Source organism: Opisthocomus hoazin, chromosome Z (assembly GCF_030867145.1).
Source record: "Opisthocomus hoazin isolate bOpiHoa1 chromosome Z, bOpiHoa1.hap1, whole genome shotgun sequence".
Lineage (NCBI taxonomy): Eukaryota > Metazoa > Chordata > Aves > Opisthocomiformes > Opisthocomidae > Opisthocomus > Opisthocomus hoazin.
In genome coordinates this window covers 87,975,511-87,990,209 of record NC_134454.1, presented here as the reverse complement: position 1 = coordinate 87,990,209, position 14,699 = coordinate 87,975,511, and the positions used below count along the sequence as shown (strand labels likewise).

At 44.0% G+C, this 14,699-nt stretch overlaps 1 protein-coding gene across 2 annotated transcripts in view; it reads left to right on the top strand.

The window, feature by feature from the left end:
- DYM (dymeclin) overlaps positions 1-14,699 on the top strand; it is a 243,131-nt gene that overhangs the window by 81,569 nt on the left and 146,863 nt on the right. For both annotated transcript variants that reach the window (XM_075411026.1, XM_075411025.1), the window contains exon 9: positions 12,150-12,332. In XM_075411026.1, the coding sequence (XP_075267141.1) occupies positions 12,150-12,332 (183 nt within the window). The remainder of the gene's footprint in view (positions 1-12,149; positions 12,333-14,699) is intronic.

Sequence of the window (14,699 nt, the reverse complement as noted above, 5' to 3'; positions counted from 1 at the left end):
CCCTGGCTGCCAAGAAAGCCAATGGTCTCCTGGGGTGCATTAAGAGGAATGTGGCCAGCAGGTCGAGGGAGGTTCTCCTTCCTCTCTACTCTGCCCTAGTGAGGCCCCATCTGGAGTGCTGTGTCCAGTTCTGGGCTCCCCACTTCAAGAAAGATGAGGAGCTACTGGAGAGAGTCCAGCGGAGGGCTACAAGGATGGTGAGGGGACTGGAGCATCTCTCCTACGAGGAAAGGCTGAGGGAGCTGGGCTTGTTCAGCCTGGAGAAGAGAAGGCTGAGAGGGGACCTTAGAAATGCCTACAAATATCTGCAGGGTGGGTGTCAGGAGGATGGGGCCAGACTCTTTTCAGTGGTGTCCAGCGACAGGACAAGGGGCAACGGGCACAAACTGAAGCAGAGGAAGCTCCAGCTGAAGATAAGGAAGAATTTCTTCCCTGTGAGGGTGACGGAGCCCTGGCCCAGGCTGCCCAGGGAGGCTGTGGAGTCTCCTTCTCTGGAGATATTCAAGCCCCGCCTGGACACGGTGCTGTGCAGCCTGCTCTGGGTGACCCTGCTTCGGCAGGGGGTTGGACTGGGTGACCCACAGAGGTCCCTTCCAACCCCTAACATCCTGTGATTCTGTGAAACTTTATTTTTTCTTTTCTATTCAACTTCTAAGACTTCTCTGTTTTTTCCATCCTCTTCATCTGGTTTCTTTGAGCCATCAGTTTGGTACTGGTAGTGTTTTTCTTCAGTGGACTACCTTGATCATTTTGTTGTCAGAAGCAATGCTGCAAAGAAATGTTGCTCTTCTTTTGCCGAGATATTTTTTGAACATGTTTCTGTGTTTGTATCTGTCCCTGATTTTGTCTGATTGTATTGACAAAGAAATGTTACCGAAAATCCCACTGTCAGTGGGGACTAGACACATATTCCCTGTGGTCCCTCCCACTCCGACCACAACAGTAAAGTACCAGGACAGTGCCTTGGGCAAAAGCCAGAGGAGTTTTCTATTAAAAAAAACCCACAAAAAAAAATCCCCCAAACAAAAAAAAAGACAAAAGTCAATCCCCTTCTCCCCCCCAAAAATCCCCAAACCAAAAAAGCCCTAAAAACCCAATACCCAACAACTCTTTCTTATTTTAACTCCTCACTGTGTGAGTTTGTTGGCTCGGTTTGCTGTACCACGGCTGATAGCTGAGTCAGTTGTCAAATTGAATGCAGCGCCGGGTGGATGGCTGGTTTTCCCACATTTCTTCTACATTTTCCTCCCTCTCACCGTCTTCTTTTCTAGCTTGAACTTACTTTCCCAGGTTTGAAATAGTCCTGATACTGTGGTATTTATTTTTATAGCATAAAAACATTTATATATATATACGTAGTGATGACATTTGCAGCAGCAATTGTACTGGACAGTCTTCAAATGCACAGCAGAAATATTGTTCCATCTCGGAAACGGTATCGCATGCGTCCCAAGGATTGAAATAGGGCTTTGCAGCAACGGGCTGGGAGTGGAGCTAATAAAAATGTGAAAACGGCCTTCCTTGTTTAAGAAGTTCCCTGTCTATAGTTATTATTGAATATATTTCTTGACGTGAATTAATGGTTTATTAGAGTGATTTCCAGCTTTCTTTGGCAACTTTATAGCCTTTTGGTTCAGGAATGTGCTATGTAATTGTGCTATGTAATTGCTTTACTTAATTCTTCAAGGTGTCTGTCACCAGATATATCTGCTACTCAGATTCCTCTTATAGGCACTAAAAATGCCATTCGAGGTTTCCAGCTGACAAAGCTGTCCTCTTCTTCAGCGTCAGAGAGGTAGACCCCATCTAGAAGTGTTGAATGTAGAACTTCAGTGAGACAGTTTCAAGGTGTTGACTTTGTATGTAAATATTTCTGTAGCTTTTCAGATTAAATAGGGGTTTTTTTTTGGTGGCTTTATACACTTCTGATACAGCTGTGGTGTCAAAAGCTTGATGGGAATGCAGCTCTAGCTGAGCTTCAGTCTCCGGTGTAAGGGCGGGCTTCTGCTTTTTTTGAAGTTCAGACCAAGAAAGAGTTAGACAATCTAATGGCGTACGTGGGGTTCCTGCCCTAAAAATAGCCTGTGTTGTTTTAAATTGTCACAGTAAGAATTCCTGAGATCTAGGGATAAAAAAAGAGGATAAATAGTTTAAAATTAAATAAACACTGTTTTTTGGCAGTGAATTGAGGAATATGCTTGTTTCTTGTATTTAACAACTAGCACCCTGGTCTGGTGGAAGATGTCCCTGCTGATGGCAGGGAGGTTGGAACCAGATGATCTTTAAGGTCGCTTCCAACCCAGACCATTCTCTGATTCTATAAATCTATGTAGTTTAGTATTTGTAATCTTTTTCAGCACGGTGATGTTTGAGGGGTGGCGCGTGGTGTTGGAGCTGGGATTAATCGCAGGAAGCAAAGTGGAAAAGACTTTCAAAGAAAGGAAAGAAAAATCTGTGTATAGAATTTGGCCAGGCAACAAAGGAGATGTGGCCGCGCCTTTTATTTAAAGGCTGTAAACACTGAACTGGGGAAGAAAGGTTTTATGGTATTACATAGAACCACTTGGAGGAATAAGCACACCCAGGTTGGACAAAGTAACGCTTAGGCTGAATATTAGGAAAAAAATCTAAAACTTGAGGTTTATTAGATTATGTAACACTCTTCGCAAAGGATGTGGTTCAAGCTCTGTTACTGGTCCCTTAAAATTAGACTGGATAGAATAACAAAATGTACTGGAGGGAACGCTGTCGTGCGGGGAGGGGATGAACATAGTTACCTAATACGTCTTCGCGTTTCGCTTGCTTCCATGATTCATTTCCTGAAAAAGTGCTTCCAGAAAGTGTTAATGACATCATGGCCCTGGCCTCCTCGGGCACCTTGGGGCTGCTGGGCGCAGTGGCTTGCGGTGATTTTATTTGGAGATTTGCTGGGCTGTCTTCATTCCTCCCCCCCTCAGCTCATCTGTTCCCTGCAGCTTTCCCGTGCTGCTGCAGCATTGCTGGGAGCAATGGGAACCGGCAAAAATCCAGTGCCTTGGGGTACGTTTTAAAAAATACAGATATAAACACATGTGGGCTGGGCTGTTCCTGGAGAAGCCGTGCTCAGGAGTGGGGCAGGCAGCGGGATTTGTGTTACTGCGCAGAAATGACTGCCTTCTGCTGTTCTTGGCAAGTAGGATGAAATGCTCGTCTCCTTTAGGATAGTATTATTAGGTGTGAAAAACCTCAAACAACTGCTACTCAGTCGTATAGTTCAACGAGCCAGTCTTAGTGTGATCTGGTGAGAAGAAAGTAACTTAGTTTTAAAACAACTTTTCTAGAATGGTTTTTAAATACATTTTTAAAATGGCATCTAAAGCATGCTTTTAATCTATTGCTAGAAATGCAGTCACTTTTCTGTAGTATTTAGGAATGAAATACTGAAAATTAAGTACAATAATAATAAAGTGGCAGGAATAAAGCCCGTGGCAATCCACTGAGTAAACTGTTGACACATATGTGTCGTTGGCCGTGCACAGCGCTTTGGATCTAGGACTAAGCAGTAGCTTGATAGCATTTTAAGCCTAGACATGCTGTTTCAACTGACAGTGCTTCTACTGCGATATAAATTCCTTTACTCCACTATAAATGCTTTTAGCCTTCCTATATTCCAAACAGTGAATGGAGTCGAGGTGGACTGGGATATAGCTGTTGTCTCAAAATGCTCACAGCACTGGGCACAAGCCTTTAAATTCAGTATTTCCCACGTGTGGATTCTTGCTGCAGCCTGCTGATGACTTAGAAACCAGCTAGCCTACCGATATTTAAAATTCTGCTAGGCTGTGTGTCACCCAGAAGCTATTAATTTGTAGCTGTTTTTAAAACATCTTCCCTTCTTTGTCACAAGGTAGCTTGGGTTAATTCTATTAGTCTAATACCAGACCAAGGAGAGCATGAAAAATATTGCTGAAAATTAAAAATTGTTACTTTTGGCATTTGTATTACCGTGTCAGATATAATGTTGCAAAAATCGATTGTTTATAAGAGCATGTGTCCACTGCAAAAGGTAACTGCAATATTTAGGACAGCCATTTTTACTCAGATTCGGAGTTTTATAATTTCCCTACCTAAAAAATCTACGATGTAATCAGATCCACCTTTTCGGTCAGCGACTGTAGTTCGTGTATACATCAGTGTGTTCATGCTCCTTATGATTTTAATGTTGTTTGAGGATGTAATACTTAACATGCAGGTTCATGAACTGCATAAAAATTATTCCAGATTTCCTATATTTCAGCTTTACTGATTTCTTGCTGTAATGAATCTTACAAAAACGTGTGGTGGGACTTTCCTAAAATTAATGTAGCTGCAGATTTTATAGCCTTTTAAGCGAGCGCACCCAGCGCTCCTCACAAGTAGGAGTTTGAAGGTTTTTGAAGAAAGACCTGAGATGCTAAGGATGTGCTTATAAAGTAGAAGATGACTTGGGCTGGAGACGTTATGTGAGCTGCATCTTGAGAGAGCAGTTGCCTTGCTGATCCAGCCTCTCCCCTTTATGGTTCCATGGACCACTTTTTCCTCTCCCATCCGTTATCCCGTAACATCCCCATGGCAACTTGAGAAATTGCTTACATGGAAAAGTAATCGTAGGAAAGTATTTATGTATTTTTAGCTTCCTTCTAACACAATGTGGCAGCTGGAGACAAGGACAAGAGCCAACACAACGTGAACTGCCAGCTCTCCGTGGGCCACCAGAAAGTGTTCATCAGACCACAATGTGAGAACCATGGAATTGACTTAAGAAATGTGACACACAGAATAAGCATTAAATAAAAAAAAGCCAACCCTCAAGTTCCCAGAGCTGCCGCTTGAATGTAAGAAGAATGAAACAGTAATTGTAATGTTTTTGTATAATGTGGTATTCACTGGTTTTGGTGGAGGAAGTACACAATGGTACCAATTACATGCAATGAAAATCACTTTTGCTTTAGTCCTTCATAATCTGTATTTACTGCTGTCTCAGATGTTGTTGCAGCATTGAAAAATCTTCCGTGTGCGGAACGTTTCATAAATAGGAAAGCAGGGTGTGGAGCTAGGGCTTGCTTCGAACAGATGACTGAAACATAAGTATAGATCTGTTTGGTGGGGGTTTGGGGTTGGGTTTTCTGCCTGGTATTTAATGCTGCTTTTATTTACAGACTTCTCTAGTCTTGTCTACTTGTGTTCTTTCCATTTTTGCAAGAAAGGAGCAGGATTGTCATTTTTGAAGTGTTAAAATGAGAGGATGAGATCAAGATCTGTTGAAGCTCTACATGTCTACCAAAACTCTTGCTTCTTCCATTTCAGTGTCGAAAGCAGCCCCTGGCTGCCCCTCAATCCAGTACACTCTGCAAAATAGTTTCCAAAGAGCTAAAACTCCTTGACAGGGTGCTAACTGATAGGTGATAGGACTTGGGTTATCTGGATGGGGAAATGAGGAAAGGGTCCGCTCTGTTACCAAGCTCTGGTGATGAGAGGAGTGAGCCTACTCAAACGGGCTGCGCCACCATTAACTGAAATCTAATGCCTATGTTTAAGCTTAATGAAGGGTAGGCCGTTCAAAGGAAACCTTGATGAAGTTCAAAATAATTCTCTTTTTCCCAGAAACTTCCTTCGAAAGAACTAACACCAGTTTCCTCTGCTCTTTCAAGGGAGAGAGCTCAGCGGGTTTAACTTCCAAGCCGTTACACTGATGGTTGGAAAGTGAACAGAATCACAGAGTGGTAGGAGTTGGCAGGGCCCTCTGTGGGTCACCCAGTCCCACCCCCTGCTGAAGCAGGGTCACCCAGAGCAGGCTGCACAGCACCGCGTCCAGGCGAGTCTTGAATATCTCCAGAGAAGGAGACTCCACAGCCTCCCTGGGCAGCCTGGGCCAGGGCTCCGTCACCCTCAGAGGGAAGAAGTTCTTCCTCCTGTTCAGCTGGAGCTTCCTCTGCTTCAGTTTGTGCCCATTTCCCCTTGTCCTGTCGCTGGGCACCACTGGATAGAGTCTGCCCCCGTCCTCCTGACACCCACCCTGCAGATATTTGTAGGCATTTCTAAGGTCCCCTCTCAGCCTTCTCTTCTCCAGGCTAAACAAGCCCAGCTTCCTCAGCCCTTCCTCACAGGAGAGATGCTCAAGATACATTTTGTGGAAGAATTACAACTAGTTTAATAAATAGCCTGGGAAAGCTCACAAATCAATTACAGCTCACCGTTGATAGACTAACTTCAAATGATGGTATGCAGTGCTAGAAGTTCAGTTGGCTGTGAATATCGAAGCACCCTCTGCATTCCTACTTGTCTTTTGGTTTTAAAATATCTTTAAAATCAAACTCTTACGCTCTTGCTTAGTCACATGAAAGTAAATAAGCGCATTTAAAAATGAACTTTATTTCTGTCGTTGTCTTGTGTAAGAGGGAGCCTAGCACTGGGCTGAGATTTCTCCAGAATTGTGTTTACATGAAGTAACATCCTGGTGAAAGCAAGCCCTTTTTTGATGAATGTGTCATAACTTCATTTTGCTGTTAAGCGTTCTTCCACAGGCTGTCAAACTAGATTAAAATCCTGGGTTTGTTTTCATGGCTATGAGCAGTGTTTCTGGCCGTCTTGCGGAAGACCTCAGCATCTCTATTGCCAAAGCCCATACCTTGCTCTTAAGCAAGACGCGCTTTGCTGGGCCTTACGTGGAATTGTGTGACTGGGGGGGAAAAGATGCAGTGGTGGGTAGTTTTCGGGAAGAGAAGGAAAAAAATAGATCTGCTTATTCTGTTTTAAAGGTAAAAGCAGGCTGTTCCTTCTCAAGGTATCTGTGTTTTGGCCAAAAATAATTGGCAAATTTTTAATATCTCTCTGGAGGAAATATCTCTCTGACTGGAAGAATTCCAGTCACTTGGTTCCGTGTGGAACGGAGTCAAGAAATAAAGTTATATTAAATAATTACGATTAACAATAGATTCCAGTAATTTTGCAGAGAACAGTAAATTGTATAGCTGAAGTAAGTGATCCAAATACATAAACGTCTAAGAGTGTTTTAGGATTAAGGATTATTAACTCCATCAGGCTTATAATTAGCAGCAGGAAGGTAGCGTTTGGTAATGTGGAGCTTTTTTGGAGAGCTTATGGAGCTTCAGAAGCACTTTGGGTCAGGATGCTATTGCAGGCAATCCGCCCCCCTCATCCTTTTCACAGCTCTGTTGTTTCGGGTTGAGAACTGTGGCACAGCTTTGCTGCTGCCCAGAGGTATAAAAAGCTTTAAGAAAACATCTGTAATTTGCATTTCCCTTGGGATATGTGCTAAAATGACAGGAGAATAGGAGCGAAGGAAACTTCAAGTGAGGTTTAAATGTGAAAGAAATCCAAGTGCTATATATTAAAGTGTCTAGGCAAGTTTTATTCCATGCTTTTAATGATGCCAGGCAGCACTAGTACAGGTACAGCTACCTATGCTATGCTGTTGGCTTACACTGGAATTTTAAATGTGGGATTTTCTTCCTTTTATTCTATTTTTTCTGTGATGTTCCTATGAAGCAGAAGCTGAACTGTGATTCCGAACACTTTTTCTGCATCAGCATTTATTCATCATACATTTAGTTTTCTGTTAACTGTAACTTTAGAGCTGAAAACAAGATGGTGAAGGGAGCTTCTAAGGGTTTGCAGCATTACTGAACAGGCTGGAGAGCTGGGCAAAGAGGAACCTGACGAAGTTAAACAAGGGCAAGTGCAGGGTCCTGCACCTGGGGAGGAACAACCCCATGCACCAGTACAGGCTGGGGCTGACCTGCTGGAGAGCAGCTCTGCGGAGAGGGACTGGGAGTGCTGGGGGACGACAGGTTGAGCATGAGCCAGCAGTGTGCCTTGGCTGCAAAGAAGGCCAATGGGATCCTGGGGTGCATTAGGAGGAGTGTGGCCAGCAGGTCGAGGGAGGTTCTCCTTCTCCTCTACTCTGCCCTAGTGAGGCCCCATCTGGAGTTCTGGGCTCCCCAGTTCAAGGAAGATGAGGAGCTACTGGAGAGAGTCCAGCGGAGGGGCTACGAGGATGGTGAGGGGACTGGAACATCTCTCCTACGAGGACAGGCTGAGGGAGCTGGGCTTGTTCAGCCTGGAGAAGAGAAGGCTGCGAGGGGACCTTCTAAATGCTTATAAATATCTGAAGGGTGGGTGTCAGGAAGACGGGGCCAGACTCTCTTCTCAGTGGTGCCCAGCGACAGGACAAGGGGCAATGGGCACAAACTGAAGCAGAGGAAGTTCCATCTGAAGATGAGGAAGAACTTCTTCCCTCTGAGGGTGACGGAGCCCTGGCCCAGGCTGCCCAGGGAGGCTGTGGAGTCTCCTTCTCTGGAGATATTCAAGCCCCGCCTGGACGCGGTGCTGTGCAGCCTGCTCTGGGTGACCCTGCTTCGGCAGGGGGTTGGGCTGGGTGACCCACAGAGGTCCCTTCCAAGCCCTGGCATTCTGTGATTCTGTGATTACTCTAGTTTTGTTTCATTTGCTAAGTAACTTAAATATAGCTTAATAATTTGGAAATTTATGTAAGTGTAAACCCAGGTGTAGCAAAACACTATTTCAAATCTTGCAAACTTACAGAAATACAGCTAGAAACACTGACTACTTACCTTTCCATACTGCTAAGCTCTTTATCTATTTAGTACTTCAATCTGCTGTCAATGATCAGAAACAAATTTTCCTTAGAAACGCCTCTCGAGTATGCCGGGAGCACCAACCAGTGCCTAGCAGCTAATTTGACTTTGCGTTTTGGAACTACGAGGAGTATTACGAACCCATTCCCATGGGAGTGCTTTTCTGGAGGAATCCGATTGCCAACAACAGACACAACTTGAGGAGGTTGCATGGGTCTGATGTACAGATTTCTTCTTGACGTAATTACCTCATTCTCCCTGGTGGAAGATTCAAATTATTCAGCAGTATTTTGGCCATATCCCTCTTTTCCTAACCATTGAGGAAAGGTGTAGTAATGGCAGATGCCAGCTGCAGAAGGGTGGGGTGGTGGAAAATGAAAAATGCTGACTTAGCTGATGACTGCACTAAACTTTAAGAGAGGAAATGTGCCGAATTTGGATTCGTTTAACAAATATTTTGATTTTTTAAAATGAATTTATTTGCATGTTACCTGTCTGAATAACTCACGTAAGTTTAAAAGCTGATGTCATCGTCAGCATTTTTATTCAGCTTCGTTCTGATTTAAGGACTGTGGATCAAAACCACGATGATAAAGGATTATTAATGTAGTGTGAAATTTTTGCTAAGACGGCTGTAATTATAGTGCTTTTTATTATAAGATCTCCTTCAAGCTGCTTAACACTGAATGGCATTAGTTCCCTTGCCCTTGACATGGCAGTAATTGCCTCGCGATTGTGTTGATGAAGAAAGCGCTCGTTTATTACAGAATCTGACTGTATAATTACATTTTGTAGAAAAATACACTTGGGCTGGCTTGAAATTCTGTGGGGCTGAGAGGACTTTACATTCTTCAAATTGTTTATACTGTGCTTGTGTTTTGCATTCAAGTAGCTTACAGGTTTTTATCCTTCGCACCCTGAATCTCGCAGAGCAGAAGGTTGAAAACTAAGCTGTCTTAAATTTTCCGTCTTCTTTTAAAAAGCGTGTTATAATTAATTCTTAATTTAGGCGTTAACAAAAAAATTTAAGATTATGGGCGTTCTTTTTAAAGTGGAGATTATTTCGTATTTTTGTGCTGTATAATTCAAGACTTTGACCTATTAAATGAATATTTTGATGGAATGCTTAATCTCTGCCATAAAATTTCAAGAGATAAATGAAGTGCTAAGCAGGCATTTGGGGACGAATATAATCCAGTGGGATTGGGAAGGGCTGCTTCTTATCGCCTGGGAGCGTATCAGGAGCCCAGATGTGATAACGGTAGAGGCTATTACTCTCAAGTTGCCATGTGCCACCATAGCGATGGCAGGGGGGACATGTTTTATGCTTTGCCCTGACTTTTTCTGCAGTAATCACAGAGTCACAGAATGCCAGGGCTTGGAAGGGACCTCTGTGGGTCACCCAGTCCAACCCCCTGCCGAAGCAGGGTCACCCACAGCAGGCTGCACAGCACCGCGTCCAGGTGGGGCTGGAATATCTCCAGAGAAGGAGACTCCACAGCCTCCCTGGGCAGCCTGGGCCAGGGCTCCGTCACCCTCAGAGGGAAGAAGTTCTTCCTTATCTTCAGATGGAACTTCCTCTGCTTCAGTTTGTGCCCGTTGCCCCTTGTCCTGTCGCTGGGCACCACTGAGAAGAGAGTCTGGCCCCGTCTTCCTGACACCCACCCTGCAGATATTTATGGGCATTTAGAAGGTCCCCTCTCAGCCTTCTCTTCTCCAGGCTGAACAAGCGCAGCTCCCTCAGCCTTTCCTCGTAGGAGAGATGCTCCAGTCCCCTCATCATCCTCGCAGCCCTCCACTGGACTCTCTCCAGTAGCTCCTCATCTTTCTTGAACTGGGGAGCCCAGAACTGGACACAGGACTCCAGATGGGGCCTCACTAGGGCAGAGTAGAGGGGGAGGAGAACCTCCCTTGACCTGCTGGCCACACTCCTCTTTATGCACCCCAGGATCCCATTGGCCTTCTTGGCAACGAGGGCACACTGCTGGCTCATGGTCAACTTGTCATCCACCAGGACACAATAAAACTGAGTCTGTAGCATCTCTGCTTCAGCTTTTGGTGCTTTTCTTCTCCCGCCCTGGTGTAATAGTCTCCCAAATGCTGGCAAGGAAATAAAGATTTATGAGGGCTGAGGGGAGTCCCCTAATCCCCCCCTGCTACCCCTTTGCCCTTCCAGTCTTCTGTTAATTGGTATTTGGGCATGTAGCTGGTTGACTTGGTTCACCACCACCATTGTAATTAGGAACAGGAATTTGAAATGCAGTAGTATAGTATTGGAGTTTTTTTTTTTTTTTTAATGCTGTAAGGATTATGTATGAAAATGACTCTGTGTTTCAGGCTCAAACCTCAAAGTTTAAAGAGTAGGATAATGAGAATTTTAATAAGCAACCTTCAGGTGGAGCCTTAATCCTGGAGCTGTATACACACCACGTATATACACCTCGATAGAGGGGAGGGTATTCTAATGTGCTTTCTTATTGTAGTTCCCAAGCAATGAACTGAGAGTTGGTGTGGAATGATGAGCTATTTACATTTTTTTGTGCCTAATAAATTTTTGCTGGTCTCAAGTGAATGAAGTTTTGGTGCTTTGTTGCGTGTGTATCTTCAAGGCAGTTGTGAGACAACGGAAACTTGCTTTCCCAAGAGGTATCAACCAGTCTGACTGGGTTTTTTGAACAGTATCAACAGTGGTTTGTTGTTTCAAATTTTATTTCTTTGTAACTAAATTTTTAACTTCAAATTATGGTGAACAGTTTGTACTTCCATACTGTTACATCGTATATGCAAGCTCTTAAAAAGGAGATTCAGAGCAGTGTGGGTTCTTCCAGCTGGTGTGCCTTTTCAAGTTGCTTCATCTTCTGTAGCAATGCAAAAATATGAGGCTGACTTTAATAATACCTTTGAATTTAAATTGCTGATGATCCTGTCTTTTTTCCCCAAGAAGTTTATTGTTTGTTATTATGTTGTCTAACTGCAATAATGAGCAATGGTGATAGTCTCTACAGGACTCTTAATCTGGGGGTTCTAGTTGAAGCAGTACTAGTTTTTGTTACTGTGTTTTGCCTAAAATATGCTGAGTTTATTAAAATTAGAATACATGAGGAAAATGCTGTATGGTGGACCAATCTGGTTTTATTAAAGACAATACACAAACTCATTGTCCTCTCAATATATATGCATTACGAAGATTACCACATGAATCCTTCAGCTAGTATCTGCTCTGTGTTAAGGTTCTCCCCTTCGAACGTGTGCTTTCATTTCACCTCTCCTGATTGCCTTTGTGTATATTTCTATGACTTAATTTTCTTGAATTTCCAGTTATCTTTCATTTCTCACCTCTCCGTGCCTCAGTTTGAGGCATCAAGTAGCCAGACCTGTCATCTCATCGTACGGGGCTGAACTGGTTTTCCCTCTTCTCTTGACGTGTGTGTCAGATGCGATCTTCTCCTCTGAAGGAGCTTTCTTCATTAAAATACGAACACACGTAACATTTGCTTTGCCTTTTCTCTTCAGCTGGCTTGTGGACAGTCTTCACGCTTGGTGGGGTGGGGAGTAAACCAACGCCACAGCTGGAGCCGTGCTCTCCTCTCGCTAGCCAGAGTCTGCTGCTGCTGCTCGTCCTGGCTAATCTGACCGATGCTCCGGATACGCCGAATCCCTACAGGCAAGCTATTATGTCCTTCAGGAACACGCAAGGTTGGTAGCTGTTCTTATTTCTGAGTATGAATTGATGAAAATGAAGTGTTAAATTGCTGAGGCTATTTAGAGGTTTGCTTCCCAAATTTTTTCCCTCCAACCAGCCCATGGAAGAGCAATTGAGTATGTTTTCTTCTGGGAGTTTGGAGGTGGAGTTCCTCAGCTGCAGGAACTTAATTGAAGGGGTGGAGGGAGAAGGATACTCTTTCCTTCAGACTGGAGACATTTTAGAAACCTTCATAATTTCATAATTATGAACTGTTACCCAAGAGTCTGCAGGAGTCCCCTAAAACTTTGTAACACTTGGGGAATTCTGTTTAGCTGGAGTCGTGTCCCATAGCGCTGAGAGAAGTGATTGAAGGGCAAACTGAATTGATTTGCTGGCTGCATTCTTGTATTGCGAACGCAAGGAGAAGGTGGTTAATGTAAACACTTCCATGAGACTTGTACGTACGGAAAGCTTCAGGCTTGTTTCGGTGCTTGCCTGGTTTCGGAAAAGGCTGGTTCCAGTCCGTGTATCAGGTACCTGCAGGCACGATGGTCTGTTCAGCGCCCCGCCACAGAGGGTGTTGCTTGGGACACAGTAACGCCCTAACACAGCTTGGACTGTCTGGATAGCTCAGCTTGCCCGCACCGGGCTTCTTTTCCTATATACTTTATCCATGCACTTAAATCTCTTCAAGTTTTAGCCACTGAGTTTGACCTTTTGTTGGCTTTGTGCAGGTTGACTGCACGCACTGAGCTGCTCGGCACCGCTCAGCTGCAAAGCCACACCAGTACCCCCGAGTTACTCACTGTATTTGGGGGGGAGTTCTGATACTCCTTTAACCATGAAGTCTTCAATGAGTCAAGCTCTAAATTCATTCACCTTTAGCTAGGGAATTTTTTTTTCGTTATTAGGATGGAGGGTTGTTCTCAAGAATTCCTAGTCCTAGCACCCCCTTTGATTTATTGGATACTGTTGATTTTTTGGTTTTTCTTTTTTTTTTTTAAACTGAGACCTTATGAATGCTCTCTTTTGATTGACTCTGTTTAATGTCATCAATAAGTAGTAATGTGTTTCACTGAAAACTGTTATACATGTATCATAAAGTTTTAAAAGAACCTATTCTATGTTAAAAGTAGCATGAAAAGCCATATTTTCTCTAGATGTGTACATTTATAGAATGACTTATTGTTTCCCGTAAACTGGTTTCCACTGGCGATATTTATATAACTGAGCTTAAACTTGATTCCTGTGAACATTCTGAGGGGCTGCTAAAAAGAAAATGAGAAGAAAAAGAAAGGCTGGTTACAGTCCTAATGATCTGTAGTATGCGACTATAAAATGAAAACTGGCTTTTTGTTGAAGTAATTTATTTAATTTAACTGGGGCAGAACTAACCAAATTCAGGATAGTGTTCTTTATTCTACATGGTCTAGAATAGCTTAATTTTTTGGTTGGTTTAACTTTCTGTAGAATAATCCATGATATGCTGCCGTTGCTTGGTGAGTTTCTTTAATACTGTTTAGAATCTTTTTTACAATTTTTTAAAATGTCCTTTAATAAAACAGATAGCAAAGTGCTGTAAATAGAAGTGGCACAGTTGAAACAACTGCAGAAGTGAAGCTTGGAAGTCGAGGGACGCTCCTCAGCTAATGAACCGTGGCATCAGGCTGCTGTGTAATTGAACACGTTGAATTGATCTGATTTTGCTGCCTGTACCCAAATTTTCCCTAGTAAAAAGAAATACTCGCCTGAAGCGGGACGGTTTTAAACCAGTTGGTCCATAATATTTGGGGACCTTAATAATGGGGACCTCCATAATATGGGGACTTTATAAATGCTTATGGGGATCTTATAAATGCCTTAAGGGTGGGTGTCAGGAGGACGGGGGCAGACTCTTTCCAGTGGTGCCCAGCGACAGGACAAGGGGCAACAGGCACAAACTGAAGCAGAGGAAGTCCCAGCTGAACATGAGGAAGAACTTCTTCCCTCTGAGGGTGACGGAGCCCTGGCCCAGGCTGCCCAGAGGGGCTGTGGAGTCTCCTTCTCTGGAGATATTCAAGACCCGCCTGGACGCGGTGCTGTGCAGCCTGCTCTGGGTGACCCTGCTTGGGCAGGGGGTTGGACTGGGTGACCCACAGAGGTCCCTTCCAACCCCGACCATTCTGTGATTCTGTGATCACGCTTGGTGATTGCAGGGGGGTGGGGGCTGAAATGGTAATTCAGAAAAGCCGGGTTTTGGTCTCTCCTCTACCCGTTGGTACATCGTTGTGGGGAGAGGTGATGGGCTGCGTCTCGTCTCTGCGTGCACGACAGAAAGGAGAAGTGTTTGCTCCAGGGCCTCCAGCGGCGTTCGGTGGGGCTCCTGCAGGGCTTCCAAG